Here is an 18,653-nt window from a genome sequence, read left to right as displayed (position 1 = left end):
TTACTTTTACTTTAACTTTAGGAATATGAGACTTGAACTTATGACCCATGATTTTTTTTTGTTTTTGAAGTGAAAACTTCTTTAGCGGCGCTGAGCACTTTTTGAGGTGGGGACAAATGATAAACTCGAGACAACGTAAAGCGTAACGCGCTGACGTCATATATCAATCAAATATAATTCAATAAAGCTACATCTTGACGAAATCGCTAATAAAAGTCAACTCTAGTACTGGTGAATAAAACTCAAAATATCATGACCAAATATATTTAGATGCGAGGTCTGCAAGGTAACTTTACAATTTCTATTCGAATTTTAAACAATTAACGCTACAAATTTAAGCTCACTGGCCAGCAATTTCGGAACTAAAGTTTTTCAATAAAAAGGAGGATGGGTCAATTATACATAGTGCTGCAGACAATTTGGACTAGTCATTGAGTTTTCACTTCTGTCTGCACTCCCGGAGTGCAACCCGTTGTTTTTTGTTTTATCCAATATTAATGCTGTACTCACCTGAATGCACTCCTCTAGGAACTCTAGAGTGAGATGTGGCTCGTTGTGCGCCAGTTTTTCGCTAACAGACTTGATGAAGATTGTGTTGTTGGAAGGTATGCATAGACCTGAAAAAGAAAATAGCATTTACTTTTTTTAGCATACTTTTTTAATCAAAAGAAACACAATTTATAAGAAAAGTCCCAAGAGGTTTCCAATAGTTGACATTCGATCTTCAAATGGAAGGTAGCAGTGAGCGCGCATAGCTGGTTATACGCTGCCGTCCGAAGGTTAGGGTCGCAGGAGCCGAAATTCAGCAGCGCCATGTTGAGGACAGTCCCTGGGACGTCTTTAGGACGAATCTCCTAATGCACAATAGGAGCCAATTGGATAGACCTTAAGGTCATCTACATCCTGTGGCCTCCTGAGGCCCTAAGACAATCTTACGGCCAAAATCCTAGACATGTTGATCGTCTAACTTGATGTCTCCAACAGTTGTCCTTCGATCTTTAAATGGAAGGTAGCAGTGAGCGCACATAGCTGGTTATACGCTGCCGTCCGAAGGTTAGGGTCGCAGGAGCCGAGATTCAGGGTTGCCATGTTGAGGAGCGTCCCTGGGACGTCTTTTGGACGAATCTCCTGATGCACAGTAGGAGAAGCCAATTGCATAGACCTTAAGGTCATCTACATCCTATGGACTCCTGATGCCATAATGCAATCTTATGGCCACAATCCTAGACATGTTGGTGGTCTAACCTGAGGTCTCCAATAGTTGACCTTCGATCTTCAAATGGAAGGTAGCACTGAGCACACATAGCTGGTTATACGCTGCCGTCCGAAGGTTAGGGTTGCAGGAACCGAGATTTAGTTACCTTTAGTAGCATTTAGACACTAAGTCCTAAAAATGATTATAGTCTAACCTGAGGTCTCCAGCAGTTGTCCTTCGATCTTCAAATGGAAGGTAGCACTGAGCACACATAGCTGGTTATACGCTGCCGTCCGAAGGTTAGGGTTGCAGGAACCGAGATTCAGATACCTTTAGTAGCATTTAGACACTAAGTCCTAAAAATGATTATAGTCTAACCTGAGGTCTCCAGCAGTTGTCCTTCGATCTTCAAATGGAAGGTAGCAGTGAGTGCACATAGCTGGTTATACGCTGCCGTCCGAAGGTTAGGGTCGCAGGAGCCGAGATTCAGCAGCGCCATGTTGAGGAGAGTCCCTGGGACGTCTTTTGGACGTATCTTCTGATGCACTGTGACCGAGTCCTGGAGAATAAGAAGGAATTGTAACCAGAGTGCGTAGCCAAGATGCCAATCGCTTACGCTCCGTAGCGAACGATACGTCAATGTCTCTGTCGCACTAATAAGGAAGAGTGATAGAGACTACCGTATCGTTCCCCACGGAGCGGACGAAAGTGATCTTGGCTACGTTCGCAAGAAGTTCTTAAGTCGTCGAAAAAAAAGCTTAACTATTAAACTTAATATTCAATTGTTATACTCACAGACAAGACATCCTCCAGACCGAGCATAGTAGCGCTACCCCCCCTCTGCCACAAATATACAGTAGTTTTATTCCATTTTAGAGTCAAAGTGTCTTTGTGTGACGTCCGTGTCTTTGAGCGGACCAATCACGGCACGGGACTCGCTCACCTCGTCCCCCGCTCCTCTGTATTTTTGGCAGCATCGGTTTCATTAAATAAATGCTCTAAACTCCGTCTAGAGGATTCCTAGTCTATGGTTATACTTAAAAGCATTATCAAAACGTACCGGTTGACTCAGCTCCCACCGGTTCCGTATGTGTATGATGGATTGCACGATATTATCGCAATCGTTGTGTATGAAACTTAGTGGAGTAGGCTCGTTCACTATTGACAGCGAGAACTGGTTGTCATCCACGAGGCACACCTGGAAATAAACACTAGTTTTACAACTTTTTATTATAGTCCAGCATTAGAAAGAACTTCGTAGAAGTAAGCTTGTGGTTCCAAATCCGGCACTTTTAGCGGTAATCATTTGAAGTAAATTATATGTATTGACGATGCTACATTAGATAATTTAATAATTATTAACAATTAAAGAGCCTGATAAAAACTGCACGCTTGCTTCTGTGGAGTTCTTACTAATGCTAAATAAAACGAACTATACGTAATCAAATAAAGACAGCAACAAGGCTCCGAACCGGTTTTTTTAAGTGAAAACTTCTTTAGCGGCGCTGTGCACTTTTTGTGATGGGGAAAAAATTTTAAACTCGCGACAGGTCACGTGACCGTAAGATTCGTAAGACGTAAGACCATAGTCTAATAAAACATGGTCTTCTCTTCCCAGAGTGACACAAGCCTACGTCACAATAACATGGCCGCTATATATAGCGCTATCGCATATTATCATATAGCGCTGTCGCATGATGACGTAGACTTGTGTCAGTCAGGTGACCTAGAAAAGACGGGAAGAGAGTACCAGGCGGAGTATATTATTATACCATTCGTAAGTCGGACACGTGACCTGATCGAAAAACTGTTACAATGTCATTGAGTTTTCACTTCTGCCGGCACTCCCGGAGTGCAACCCGTTGTTTGTGTGTGTTGCGTGGGACTGAATCATGTATTTAGGTAACAACTTCGTATTATTAAAAATAATAAACCAAAGAACGAAAAAGAACGTAATATTAGCGGTTTTTTTGTATGAAGAAAGAACCGGTTCCGAGCTTTGGACAGCAACAGTCGGTTCTAATGATATAAGCTATGTCTTCCAGACAACATTAGAATTAGGGTTTGGGTAGTTACAAGCTGTAAAAGTTATCGGATATGTACAAAAATAACAAGTAATAAAGGCAAAGACCATTTAGGAAACGTAAAATTTCGTTTTCCATACCAAAAGCTACTAAGCTAAGTTTTATTAACTGTCAGGTAAAGCTTGTGTATCGTACAACGTTTTACAGTATACAGTCGCCATCTGATATATCGGAGCAGCCAAGGTGCTCACAAATATCTGAACACGCCTCTATTGTCAAGGCGCTTGGGTGCATGTTCCGATATTTTTGAGCACCTTGGCCGCTCCGATATATCTGATGGCGACTATACATGGCCATTTAAATTTGCGACATAGTTACTTAATGTGCCAATTATCGCACTAGTGCGGTAGCACTTTGTGTACAGTCAGCAGCAGAAGTTGCTAAGTGGGCGAGGTGTTCAAATTTACCTTCACACGCTCTTATTCTCTTAACAATAAAGTCCCGTCAAGATCATTTTGAACACCTGGCCCGCTTAGCTATTTCTGCTGCTGACTGTACTGTGGAAAGGTTTACATACCTCGTCGATTTCCGAAGCGTAGTAGACGTCATTCAATAGCACCGGCAGACCGAGCACTTTAGTCTTCTCTACTGATGTTATTTGTAGAGCTGTTGGTCCAACCTAACAAATAACAACATAATATTTAATGAAGACGTGGAAAGAATGAGTGAAAGAAGGTTAACAAAGAGAGTGTATAAGGGAGAAGTGGAAGTTGGAGTTGGAAGGGGTAGACCTCGGCGAATCTACTCTGATCAGATCGGGGCAATCCTGAAGAAAAGCCAGGTCAAGAGCACCCTAAACCAGCGAGCGTGTATGAGGAATGTTATGAAAGTGAAGGAAGCGAAAGAGGTATGTCAGTATCGTAGCAAGTGGAAATCCGTGGTCTCTGCCTACCCCTCCGGGAAATAGGCGTGATTATATGTATGTATAATATCTAATATTAGTAATTTGAGTAAGATCTAATAGAGGATTTTTATTCGATTGTTTCATTCCACTTTTTTATTGTTTTTCTATGGGGGCTGAAACTAGTTGTCTTAGATAGCGTATTACTGCCTAGAGTTAGACCGTAAAAAGTCTGCAGCGATTTTGATAGCCCACGCAGTGCAAGTGTCATTTTAAACGTCAAACTTCTATGAAATTATGACGTATAAATAACACTTACACTGCGTGGGCTATCAAATCCGCTGCAGACTTTTATTGGTGCGACTATAAACACTTTATAATCCTCCTCTAAATCATTGTGCCGGGTAACTTTAGTTTCTCATCCTTACGTTTATAGCAACTTTAGAGTACTTGTGCGACAGTTTGAGCGCATTACTGAACACTTTGATATCCTCCTCTAAAACCAGGCATCTTTCCATCCTTACCTTTATAGCAACTTCCTTATGTGACATGCTTATCCTTGTGTCCTTATGCGACAGTTTCAGCGCATTACTGAACACTCTGAGATGCTCCTCTAAAACCAGGCTACTTTTGTTGCTCATCCTTACATTTACAGCTACTTTATATATTAACAATAAGGCAACTTTAGTGTCCTTGAGAGACTGTTCCAGTGCATGACTAGAGTTAGACCAAGAAAAGTCTGCAGCAATTTTGATAGCCTATGCAGCGCAAGTGTTAATTACACGTCATAATTTCATAGAAGTTTAACGTTTAAAATGACACTTGCACTCACAGTGTTTTCAGTTCAAAGAAGTAGTGAATCCGATGTACTCGGATATGCTTGGGAAACTTAACGACAGAGGGCGTGAAAACCAATTTTATAAGTCTTTCAAATCTTGTATAATCTGTGATGCCGCATCCATCTTTTTCGTTATGCGCAATTAACAAAAGAAAATAAATAACATAATAATTTAGTTTTACTTATTGCTTGCCTGTTAAAATATTTTTGATTCATATATATAATAATAAAATATTCATTGAATGTTTTTTTTTTAAATTTGTCCATTTTAAAATCATAATTTGCACAAATTTTAAGATACAATTTAGATAAAGATGAAAGGAACGGAACGTTATTGACAGACCCGCCATGACGTTTTTATTTCAATATTTTTCTGTCTTGTTATTCTCGATGCTTGAAAGTGCTCTGAAACGATTCTCTTGTGATTTTATACGACTGCGCTTGCCCTGGACTCTGATAAATCTGTTTTTATGTGAATATACCTGGTGTGTTCAACGGACTCTGATTTGCTGCTGGGATTGGTTATTTGCGACAATGGTTCGAAACAGTGCGATGTGTTGTGTACCTAATTGCGGTAAAACGCGTAAGTATTCATATGAATATTTTTCATTTTCAAGTGTGGGGCAATAATATTTAACCCTGAAATATAAATATGGAACTATGACCCCAGTAAGGCCTACTTCATGTGCAATATAACTTGGCGTTTTCGAATATAACTTTGACAAAATTGTCATGATTTATTAGCACTGCATGGTATTTTATTGACTTGTAATAATACTTAGATTATATTTCTTTAATACATATAACACTATCAGTATATACGCAGTCTGGGTATTTTTCTAAATAAGTGTTATAAGTTATATATAGTAGAAGTATTTTCCTATTAAGGACCGGGTCCTTCAAAGGCTTTTCTTTAGCATTGTTAAAAAACACAATATCAACACTAGGTTTTTATCATTTCTTACCTTGACTTAAGTGCAGTTTCATATGTGATATTTTTTTAACTTATTTAAGTTAATAGATATTCATTGAACATCTAGAGATCATTCTGATAGTGTACCTACCTACTTAAGTCTGTACTAGTGTTACTGTAATTATACATATACATTTCTTTTTTTTTTCAGGATTAGATAATGTGATTCTTCAGAAATTTCCCTGCCCAATTAATGAGGCTGATCGGTTTCGTACTTGGATTTACTGTGTTGGTGGAGTCCTCTTGAAAACTTTTTTGGCTGTGTGAGAAGCCATGGTGCAAGAAGCAACAACCCGACGTTACAGAAGACAGAATGCGAGAAATAACGAGGAACTATTATTTAAAACGAAGGAAATGCTCCAATCGATGAACAGTGAGCTAAATAAGTTTTTCCATAAGAGTGTAGTCTAATTTGATAGAAGTTTTTACTTATTTCTATACTTTTAATATATAGCTTGTCTTAAAAGCGATGATTATGAATGAATATTGTCAATTAGCATTGATTTTGTAATGTAAAAATAAAACTGTAATCACATTTATTGTTTTTCAATTACTGGTCTGGGCAAACTGAACGAGGTCACATCATTGTGTGATCTTCGTTAGCGGTTTCCTGGCGAGGACTACAATGAAGGTTCACACTTGATGTGATCTGGTTCCGTTTGCACGGACTCAGAACGCAAACGTCAAACCTTAGCTATTTAAAAAGCCCGCCACTGCTTGTATAGCTGTATTAATAGGTATGGATATATACACATTTGAAAAGTTGCAGTGAACTATCAATAGATGGCGCTGCGTTCGAAAACCTTGACTGATAACTCTATACCCTAATATTCAATATACTCTATGCTTGCACTGCGTGGGCAATCAAAATCGCTGCAGACTTTTCTCGGTCTGACTCTAAAACAAGGCAACTTTTGTTGCTCATCCTTACCTTTATAGCAACTTTAGTGTCCTTGTGCGACAGTTTGAGCGCATTACTGAACACTTTGAGATCTTCCTCTAAAACCAGGCAACTTTAGTGTTCTTGTGAGACTGTTCCAGTGCATAATTAAGTCCAGGCAACTTTTGTTGCTAATCCTTACCTTTATAGCAACTTTAGTGTCCTTGTGCGCCAGTTTCAGTGTATTACTAACCACTTTGAGGCCATCCTCTAAAACAAGGCAACTATTGTTGCTCATCCTTACCTTTATAGCAACTTTAGTGTCCTTGTGTGACAATTTGAGCGCATTACTGAACACTTTGAGATCCTCCTCTAAAGCGAGTGTTGCTCCCGGCAACTTTTGTTGCTCTGCTTCCACATAGTCGCTGAGGCGAGTGTGGTTATCGATGAATATTAGTTTTCTGTTGCCCTGTAATAATAATAAAAAGTCACTTATTGTTTATGACAACCAAAAGTAACTTTAGGTAATTGCAAAAAAAAAAAACTTACATGCTACCGTTCAGTACTTTAAATAAGGTTGATGAAAATGAGGAACGACTCTCCTTTCGTAAGATACGTTAATATGGGGAAATTCTACTCGTGTGAATGTAAAATGAAAGTAATGCGTAACTCTGATCATGTTTTAATAGTTTACTCTGAGTGGAGCTAGTATCGCTTCGTGGAACTTAGTATAGCTGTTGCAGTTGTATGTAATGTACGCCACGTTGGGTAGCAACGTGAACCATATTTCATTGATATGGAAAAACCCTACACATGCGAAATATGTTCAAACATTATGTTAGCAGCTTTCTCTCAGTGGAGAACTTAGTATACTCTCGCACCGAGCTATTGCAGTTTTATATGTAGCAGGCGTGTATGTTAATGTATGCCACGTTGGGTAGCAACGTGAACCATATTTCATTGATATGGAAAAACCCTACACATGCGAAATATGTTCAAACATTATGTTAGCAGCTTTCTCTCAGTGGAGAACTTAGTATACTCTCGCACCGAGCTATTGCAGTTTTATATGTAGCAGGCGTGTATGTTAATGTATGCCACGTTGGGTAGCAACGTGAACCATATTTCATTGATATGGAAAAACCTTACACATGCGAAATATGTACAAACATTATGTCATTTAGTAGCTTACTCTCAGTGGAGCTAGTATAGCTTCGTGGAACTGAGTATACTCTCGCACCCAGCTATTGGAGTTATAATGTAGCAAGCGTGTATGTTAATGTATGCCACGTCTGGTAGCACCGTGAAACATGTTCCGCTGATATGGAAAAACCCTACACATGCGAAATATGTTCAAACATTATGTCAGTAGCTTACTCTCAGTGGAGCTAGTATCGCTTCGTGGAACTTAGTATACTCTCGCACCCAGCTGTTGCAGTTGTATATGTAGCAGGCGTGTATGTTTATATATGCTACGTCCGGTAGCACTGTGAACCATTTTTCATTTCTATGGAAAAACCCTACACATGCGAAATATGTGCAAACATTGTCATTGGTAGCTTACTCTCAGTGGAGCTAGTATCGCTTCGTGGAACTTAGTATACTCTCACACCCAGCTGTTGCAGTTGTATATGTAGCATGCGTGTATCTTAATGTACGCCACGTCGGATAACACAGTGTACCCTTTTTGGTTGATACGGAAAAACCCTACACAATATGTTCAAACATTATGTCAGTAGCTTACTCTCAGTGGAGCTAGTATCGCTTCGTGGAACTTAGTATACTCTCGCACCCAGCTGTTGCAGTTGTATATGTAGCAGGCGTGTATGTTTATATATGCTACGTCCAGTAGCACCGTGAAACATTTTTAATTGATACGGAAAAACTGTACACATGCGAAATATGTACATAAATTATGTCATTTAGTAGCTTACTCTCAGTGGAGCTAGTATAGCTTCGTGGAACTTAGTATACTCTCGCACCCAGCTGTTGCAGTTGTATATATAGCATGCGTGTATGTTAATGTATGCCACGTGGGGTAGCACCGTGAAACATGTTCCGCTGATATGGAGAAACCCTACACATGCGAAATATGTTCAAACATTATGTTAGTAGCTTACTCTCAGTGGAGCTAGTATCGCTTCGTGGAACTTAGTATACTCTCGCACCCAGCTGTTGCAGTTGTATATGTAGTATGCGTGTATGTTAATGTACGCCACGTCGGATAACACAGTGTACCCTTTTTGGTTGATATGGAAAAACCCTACACATGCGAAATATGTGCAAACATTATGTTATTTGGTAGCTTACTCTCAGTGGAGCTAGTATCGCTTCGTGGAACTTAGTATATTCTCGCACCCAGCTGTTGCAGTTGTATATGTAGCAGGCATGTATGTTTATATATGCTACGTCCGGTAGCACTGTGAACCATTTTTGTAGGAAGTCCGTTCTGTGAACAATGTAAATAGTTATTTGTACAACAAGAGATCAAAGTTTGATATTTCTTCAAGTGCTTATTTTGAGTCCCGTGCAAGCGACGAAAGATTCTATAATAGATTCACGAGCGTAGCGAGTGAATCTAATTTAGAATCTTGAGCGTAGTAAGGGATTCAAAAGCGTACGAGATGTAAATAACTTTGATCTCGTGTAGTACACAAAATTTTTCACCCTAAGCAGTGAGAACATATGCCTAGAGGGACAGAGATAATAGAACCCAAGTATCGAACTTGTATTAGACCCCGCATGTTGAAATGACACTTGAATGACATTTTGTCTCACTCAGTGAGCAAAATGCGATTTTGCTCACTCATTTTGTCTCACTCAGTGAGCAAAATGTGATTTTGCTCACTGAGTGAGACAAAATGACTCAGTGAGCAAAATCGCATTTTGCTCACTGTTTTTAAGAAGCAAAGTACCCTTGTTCGAGCTGCTGAGGTGAAAAAAATATTAATATCAATCTTAGGCTGGTATTCCATCTGTTCAATGTCTGTGCATCTCACTCTCTCACTAAGCAAAATGTGAGACGCACGACACATTGTACAAGGAAATTGGACAGGTGTAATACCACCCTTAGACAAATCAACCTACATAGTCCCACATTTAGCTCAAAAAGGCTTGTGTTGGTTTGTTAAAAAAAAAACTAAATTTATTTAGTTTTATTTATTTATGTCTCTTTGGGGGAGCCTATGTCCAGCAGTGGACGTCCTCTGGCTGATATGATGACGATGGAATCCATACACATTACACACTCATAAGTTTATGCTAACATACTTACATGAAATTTAAATATGGTTCATAATCTATTATCAGAGTCTACCAAATAGTTGATATTGTGTTGCGGACCAAGACAACAATTCAGGATTTTACCGTTAAATATGTTGGTTAATACTTAATTCCTGGGAGACCTAGCTTTGCTCGGAAAACTTAAAAACTCAAAAATGCGCGTTTTCTCAGAGATAAGACCTAGCGAGATCGATTTTTCGCTCCCGAAAACCCCCATAGTTATGTATAGCAAATTGGGCCTTGCCCCGCTGCTGGCGGCACCGTAGTTTAGGGTTTTATAATGTGTTTATATGTATTTTTTACTATTTTGTAAGTGTTGTTATATTTTACTTTTATATTCATATTATAAAATGCCTAACTTAATAACAAGAATAAATAAAGAGAATAGAATTAAGATAAATTACTTTAGCTGGTTCATTAATATTAATATGCAGTTCATCTTTCTTAGGTTACCTGAATCTATTGTCCGAGTTGGTGTGTGTGAAGTCGACTATAAGCTCGAAGGGCTGCTGGCAGAACGGCTTGAGGGTCAATATGACGTGGTATATTAGAAGGTCCGCGTTCACCTCCCCTATTCTGTAAACAAGACATTATTTAATTATTTGCAAAAAGAATATGGATGTCTGTAAAGTCGGTATACGGACGATAATTTTGCGTGATAACGTTATAAGAAAACACTGATGAAAAATTGCATACTTTGGCCGTAACGTTACCATGGAGATCTGTCCACAACGTGACACTTTTTCGTGCATGCTACCGGGGTTCATCGATTTACAAGATGTTATCACGTAAAAAAAAACCACATTTTCTATTTAGTCTTTTATCGACTGTGATTTTCTTTGAACATTTATATTCTACTCATAAAGTCAATAAGATTGCTTTGTTTTATTAGGTACTTATATCTCCTAGAGATGAAGTAAAACAGCGGATTCAAGATCTTGCTGGTGCCCGCCTGGTAGAATATGTTCAAGCTCTTGATACTCTTGAACTCCTCCTTTGTATGGTAGGCCTTAGGAGGTCTACTCACTTGTATCTCTTAGAGATGAAGTAGAACACCGGATTCAAGATCTTGCTGGTGCCCGCCTGGTAGAATGTGTTCAAGCTTTTGATGCTCTTAAACTCCTCATTTGTATGGTAGACCTAGGAGGAGGTCTACTTACTTGTAACTCCTAGAGATGAAGTAGAACACCGGATTCCCGATCTTGCTGGTGCCCGCCTGGTAGAATATGTTCAAGCTCTTGATGCTCTTAAACTCCTCCTTTGTATGGTAGGCCTTAGGAGGTTTACTCACTTGTATCTCCTAGAGATGAAGTAGAACACCGGGTTCCCGATCTTGCTGGTGCCCGCCTGATAGAATATGTTCAAGCTCTTGATGCTCTTGAAATCCTCCTTAGTATGGTAGGCTTTAGGAGATCTACTCACTTGTATCTCCTAGAGATGAAGTAGAACACCGGGTTCCCGATCTTGCTGGTGCCCGCCTGGTAGAATATATTCAAGCTCTTGATGCTCTTAAACTCCTCCTTTTCATGCATGTTGTGTTTCACTATGAACTCCTCAAAGTTGGTGGAAGACATGTCTATGGAAGACCAGCGGGCGTACGAGGAGAAGAGGAGGCCGGAGGTACTGGAAATATGGTGTTATTGTCAGAGCTCGGCGGGGGTGAGCCGTTTTCAGAGTTTGCACAACATGGACATTCCTTGTCATTCGAGGGTACATGTGGTGTAATTTAATCACTAAAGAAATTATTCTATTTAGGCTGTTTTTCCGCTACTATCTTTACGTCGCCATTAAATCAAATGAATTTTATAGAAAGCTTTTTTAGTAAACCTCTTCAAATAATATGTACCAAGTGGTTCGTGTAATATTACACTCGGCGCTGGCTAGCCAGTTCCTTTGCTTGAACTTGGCTTGACACGCTGCCGCGTGTCTAGATATCCATCCATATGCTATTATTAAAGTTTATTTGTTCATAAGGCATTGTCATTTTAATTTATTTATAATTAATAAAGTGTTTATTTAATTTTTTCTTTCTAAGGTGTATCTATATTAATATCGACACTTGACATAAGTGACGTCAAAATGGCTCACCCCTGCCGAGCTCTGGTTATTGTAGTTACAGAGCAAATGGTAAGTAGGAGTTTTCAGAAAAGTGTGTGCTGTTTTTTAGGGTTCCGTACCCAAAGGGTAAAACGGTACCCTATTACTAAGACTTCGCTGTCCATCCGTCCGTCCGTCTGTCACCAGGCTGTATCTCACGAACCGTGATAGCTAGACAGTTGAAATTTTCACAGATGATGTATTTCTGTTGCCGCTATAACAACAAATACTAAAAACAGAATAAAATAAAGATTTAAGTGGGGCTCCCATACAACAAACGTGATTTTTGACCAAAGTTAAGCAACGTCGGGCGTGGTCATTGCTTGGATGGATGACCGTTTTCTTTTTGCATTTTTTCCGTATTTTTTTGCTTTATGGTACGGAACCCTTTGTGCGCGAGTCCGACTCGCACTTGCCCGGATTTTTTAACTACAGGGACCGTGCGCGTTGGAGGGTCTGCACATGTGCACATGTACATTGCCAAAGCAAGTGCTGCCATCTACGTTTCTTTGTGCATAGTAGGTTCTGCCATCTTGTGGGCTACATCGGAAGCATAAACGACACATTTACTCCTCGCGGCAAAAATCAGACGGCTCCTATGCTGCCCCCTATAGTTCATGCACAGGGCCTAATCTATATACAAAATAAAATTCAGTACTAAGTTAACTTTTGCATTTAAAAAAAGGTATGTACCTATACGTATATTGTGATATTATAAACACTTACGATTCTACAGGTTTATGTTCCGGAGGTCCCAAATAAGCGAGCAATGTGGCCATCTAAAACAAAAAAAAATGTATATCAATAATTTAAAACGTTTGCATCTGTCTTAAAGCATATACATTATCATTATACCTTAAATAGATATATTTAAGGTTTATTTAACTTATCGAAAGACCCCATCATACGGCTTTGTGGTCCCGATTACAAGAAATCCTTTAGGGAATGCTACGATGTATGCGCCGCTGTCTAATACATTTTCTATTTTAAGAAAATAGCGGTAAGGTCTAGTTTACCTTGTCAAACGGCCGTCGTCCTACAGCCTTATGGTCCCGACTGCAAGACAGGTAATCTCCTATTCGTTCCTGATGGTTCCAGAGTAGTCTATGTAATGCTACTACGTTAGCGTCGCTTTTAAAAAGGAGAGATTGTGCGACTAACCCATTTTATACCCTAGCGTACTGTCTTTAAGGTTGAATTTACCTTGTCAAACGGCCGTCTTCCTACAGCCTTATGGTCCCGACTGCAAGACAGGTAATCTCCTATCCGTTCCTGATGGTTCCAGAGTAGTCTATGTAATGCTACTACGTTAGCGTCGCTTTTAAAAAAAGAGAGATTATGCGACTAACCCATTTTATACCCTAACGCATTGTCTTTAAGGTTGAATTTACCTTGTCGAACGGCCGTCGTCCTACAGCCTTATGGTCCCGACTGCAAGACAGGTAATCTCCTATCCGTTCCTGATGGTTCCACAGTAGTCAATGTAATGCTACTACGTTTACATCGCTCGTAAAAAGAGATTATGCGACTAACCCATTTTATACCCTAGCGTACTGTCTTTAAGGTTGAATTTACCTTGTCAAACGGCCGTCGTCCCACAGCCTTATGGTCCCGACTGCAAGACAGGTAATCTCCTATTCGTTCCTGATGGTTCCATAGTAGTCGATGCAAAGCTACTACGTTTGCATCGCTCTTAAAAAAGGGATTATGTAACTAACCCATTTTATACCCTAGCTTACTGTCTTTAAGGTTGAATTTACCTTGTCAAACGGCCGTCTTCCTACAGCCTTATGGTCCCGACTGCAAGACAGGTAATCTCCTATCCGTTCCTGATGGTTCCACAGTAGTCAATGTAAAGCTACTTACATTTGGGTTCCTACCCTAAGTCAAACGCCGTAAGGTCTATTTTACCTTGTCAAACGGACGTCGTCCCACAGCCTTATGGTCCCGACTGCAATCAGATAGTCCCCAATCCGTTCCTGATGGTTCCATAGTAGTCGATGTAAAGCTACTACGCATGGATTCCTACCCTAAGTAAACCGCCGTAAGGTCTATTTTACCTTGTCAAACGGCCGTCTTCCTACAGCCTTATGGTCCCGACTGCAAGACAGATACTCCCCTATCCGTTCCTGATGGTTCCAGAGTAGTCTATGTAATGCTACTACGTTAGCGTCGCTTTTAAAAAAGAGAGATTATGCGACTAACCCATTTTATACCCTAACGCATTGTCTTTAAGGTTGAATTTGCCTTGTCAAACGGCCGTCTTCCTACAGCCTTATGGTCCCGACTGCAAGACAGGTAATCTCCTATCCGGTCCTGATGGTTCCACAGTAGTCAATGTAAAGCTACTTACATTTGGGTTCCTACCCTAAGTCAAACGCCGTAAGGTCTATTTTACCTTGTCAAACGGCCGTCGTCCCACTGCCTTATGGTCCCGACTGCAAGACAGGTAATCTCCTATTCGTTCCTGATGGTTCCATAGTAGTCGATGTAAAGCTACTACGTTTGGGTTCCTACCCTAAATCAATCGCCGTAAGGTATATTTTACCTTGTCAAACGGCCGTCGTCCTACAGCCTTATGGTCCCGACTGCAAAACAGATAGCCCCCAATCCGTTCCTGATGGTTCCACAGTAGTCGATGCAAAGCTACTTACGTTTGGATTCCTACCCTAAGTCAACCGCCGTAAGGTCTATTTTACCTTGTCAAACGGCCGTCGTCCCACAGCCTTATGGTCCCGACTGCAAGACAGGTAATCTCCTATCCGTTCCTGATGGTTCCACAGTAGTCAATGTAAAGCTACTTACATTTGGGTTCCTACCCTAAGTCAAACGCCGTAAGGTCTATTTTACCTTGTCGAACGGACGTCGTCCCACAGCCTTATGGTCCCGACTGCAATCAGATAGTCCCCAATCCGTTCCTGATGGTTCCATAGTAGTCGATGTAAAGCTACTACGCATGGATTCCTACCCTAAGTAAACCGCCGTAAGGTCTATTTTACCTTGTCAAACGGCCGTCTTCCTACAGCCTTATGGTCCCGACTGCAAGACAGATACTCCCCTATCCGTTCCTGATGGTTCCAGAGTAGTCTATGTAATGCTACTACGTTAGCGTCGCTTTTAAAAAAGAGAGATTATGCGACTAACCCATTTTATACCCTAACGCATTGTCTTTAAGGTTGAATTTGCCTTGTCAAACGGCCGTCTTCCTACAGCCTTATGGTCCCGACTGCAAGACAGGTAATCTCCTATCCGGTCCTGATGGTTCCACAGTAGTCAATGTAAAGCTACTTACATTTGGGTTCCTACCCTAAGTCAAACGCCGTAAGGTCTATTTTACCTTGTCAAACGGCCGTCGTCCCACTGCCTTATGGTCCCGACTGCAAGACAGGTAATCTCCTATTCGTTCCTGATGGTTCCATAGTAGTCGATGTAAAGCTACTACGTTTGGGTTCCTACCCTAAATCAATCGCCGTAAGGTATATTTTACCTTGTCAAACGGCCGTCGTCCTACAGCCTTATGGTCCCGACTGCAAAACAGATAGCCCCCAATCCGTTCCTGATGGTTCCACAGTAGTCGATGCAAAGCTACTTACGTTTGGATTCCTACCCTAAGTCAACCACCGTAAGGTCTATTTTACCTTGTCAAACGGCCGTCGTCCCACAGCCTTATGGTCCCGACTGCAAGACAGGTAATCTCCTATCCGTTCCTGATGGTTCCAGAGAAGTCGATGTAATGCTACTACGCATGGATTCCTACCCTAAGTAAACCGCCATAAGGTCTATTTTACCTTGTCAAATGGCCGTCGCCCTACAGCCTTATGGTCCCGACTGCAAAACAGATAGCCCCCTATCCGTTCCTAATGGTTTCATAGTAGTGGATGTAAAGCTACTACGTTTGGGTTCCTACCCTAAATCAATCGCCGTAAGGTCTATTTTACCTTGTCAAACGGCCGTCTTCCTACAGCCTTATGGTCCCGACTGCAAGACAGGTAATCTCCTATCCGTTCCTGATGGTTCCAGAGTAGTCTATGTAACGCTACTACGTTTACATCGCACGTAAAAAGAGATTATGCGACTAACCCATTTTATACCCTAGCGTACTGTCTTTAAGGTTGAATTTACCTTGTCAAACGGCCGTCTTCCTACAGCCTTATGGTCCCGACTGCAAGACAGGTAGTCCCCTATTCTTTCCTGATGGTTCCAGAGTAATCGATGTAAAGCTACTACGCTTGGATTCTTACCCTAAGTAAACCGCCATAAGGTTTATTTTACCTTGTCAAACGGCCGTCGTCCCACACCCTTATGGTCTCGACTGCAAGACAGATAGTCCCCTATTCGTTCCTAATGGTTTCATAGTAGTCGATGTAAAGCTACTACGTTTGGGTTCCTACCCTAAATCAATCGCCGTAAGGTCTATTTTACCTTGTCAAACGGCCGTCGTCCCACAGCTTTATGGTCCCGACTGCAAGACAGATACTCCCCTATCCGTTGCTGATGGTTCCAGATTAGTCGATGTAAAGCTACTACGCTTGGATTCTTACCCTAAGTAAACCGCCATAAGGTTTATTTTACCTTGTCAAACGGCCGTCGTCCTACACCCTTATGGTCTCGACTGCAAGACAGATAGTCCCCTATTCGTTCCTAATGGTTTCATAGTAGTCGATGTAAAGCTACTACGTTTGGGTTCCTACCCTAAATCAATCGCCGTAAGGTCTATTTTACCTTGTCAAACGGCCGTCGTCCCACAGCCTTATGGTCCCGACTGCAAGACAGATAGTCCCCTATCCGTTCCTGATGGTTCCAGAGTAGTCTATGTAAAGCTACTACGCTTGGATTCCTACCCTAAGTAAACCGCCATAAGGTTTATTTTACCTTGTCAAACGGCCGTCGTCCTACAGCCTTATGGTCCCGACTGCAAGACAAGTAATCTCCTATTCGTTCCTGATGGTTCCAGAGTAGTCTATGTAATGCAACTACGTTTACATCGCTCGTAAAAAGAGATTATGCGACTAACCCATTTTATACCCTAGCGTACTGTCTTTAAGGTTGAATTTACCTTGTCAAACGGCCGTCTTCCCACAGCCTTATGGTCCCGACTGCAAGACAAATAGTCCCCTATCCGTTCCTGATGGTTCCATAGTAGTCGATGCAAAGCTACTACGTTTACATCGCTCGTAAAAAGAGATTATGCGACTAACCCATTTTATACCCTAATGCATTGTCTTTAAGGTTGAATTTACCTTGTCAAACGGCCGTCTTCCTACAGCCTTATGGTCCCGACTGCAAGACAGGTAATCTCCTATCCGTTCCTGATGGTTCCAGAGTAGTCTATGTAACGCTACCACGTTTGCATCGCTGATGAAAGAGAGGTTGTGGGACGTTTGGTCAACGCTTTCGCAGTCTGATGCTATTTGTATGAAGAACCTGTGAAAAAAAAACAACTGTCTAAGATAACTTTGCACCGATTTGAATACTTAGATTAAAGGGAGGAGGTGTCATTATATACGTCATATTTTGACAGAAATTTGACATTGCTAAACTTTATCGTTTCATACTCCATCCGGAGTTAGATTGGTCCTACTCTAAACCCATTCACTGCCGGCGTATAACGTATAATGCGTTTTTCCGCTTTGCAGCGAAAAGAGCCTACGAGCGGAGAACCCGCGTAAGGGTTAGCTCTCAGTGGACGTGTCAAAGATACGAGGATGTATTTTGCTTTAAATGTGTTATTAAATGTGAAATAGGTAAGTACCTACGAAATACAGGTATGGTCCAGACACAGACAAAACATCCTCCAGACGGAACAAAATCGCGCTACCCCCTCTGCCACGCATACGATAGTTTTACTCCATGTTCGAGTCGAAAGTGTCTTTGTGTGACGTCCGCGTCTTTGAACGGACCAATCACGGCACGGGACTTCGCTCACCTCGTCCCGCGCACCCCCGCATTTTTGGCATCATCGGTTACTTACTTACTTACTTACTGCCGTGGCGCAGCGACCCGAAGTGGATCTTGGCCCCTGACACTAAGGAACGCCATGCTTCTCTGTCTAGCGCCGTTTCTGTCCAATCGACGGCACCGAGCTCGTTCAGATCTTTCACGACCTCATCGCACCAGCGATACCTAGGGCGCCCAACCGGTCGTCGACCATCCGGACGGCCCGAGTACGCTCTCCAAACCGCTCGTAACATCGGTTGCATGAAATCTTCTTCCTCGCGTTATCCCGGCATTTTGCCACGGCTCATGGGAGCCTGGGGTCCGCTTGACAACTAATCCCATGATTTGACGTAGGCACTAGTTTTTACGAAAGCGACTGCCATCTGACCTTCCAACCCAGAGGGGAAACTAGGTCTTATTGGGATTAGTCCGGTTTCCTCACGATGTTTTCCTTCACCGAAAAGCGACTGGCAAATATCAAATGATATTTCGTACATAAGTTACGAAAAACTCATTGGTACGAGCC

General features: G+C 41.4%; 1 protein-coding gene across 1 annotated transcript in view; it reads right to left on the bottom strand.

Moving 5' to 3' along the window:
* Window positions 1-18,653, bottom strand: part of LOC134677801 (neurofibromin) — a 116,353-nt gene that overhangs the window by 45,970 nt on the left and 51,730 nt on the right. Inside the window, exons 34-43 of the mRNA XM_063536229.1 lie at window positions 17,431-17,614; window positions 12,917-12,969; window positions 11,516-11,716; window positions 10,547-10,669; window positions 9,122-9,260; window positions 7,116-7,280; window positions 3,797-3,898; window positions 2,256-2,393; window positions 1,574-1,754; window positions 511-617 (exon numbers count right to left, since the gene is read on the bottom strand). Coding sequence (XP_063392299.1) covers window positions 511-617; window positions 1,574-1,754; window positions 2,256-2,393; window positions 3,797-3,898; window positions 7,116-7,280; window positions 9,122-9,260; window positions 10,547-10,669; window positions 11,516-11,716; window positions 12,917-12,969; window positions 17,431-17,614 — 1,393 coding nt within the window. The remainder of the gene's footprint in view (window positions 1-510; window positions 618-1,573; window positions 1,755-2,255; window positions 2,394-3,796; window positions 3,899-7,115; window positions 7,281-9,121; window positions 9,261-10,546; window positions 10,670-11,515; window positions 11,717-12,916; window positions 12,970-17,430; window positions 17,615-18,653) is intronic.

The sequence above is a fragment of the Cydia fagiglandana genome, chromosome 27, assembly GCF_963556715.1.
Source record: "Cydia fagiglandana chromosome 27, ilCydFagi1.1, whole genome shotgun sequence".
NCBI lineage: Eukaryota > Metazoa > Arthropoda > Insecta > Lepidoptera > Tortricidae > Cydia > Cydia fagiglandana.
Note: the sequence above shows the minus strand (reverse complement) of the source record. Positions and strands in the feature narration are given on the sequence as shown.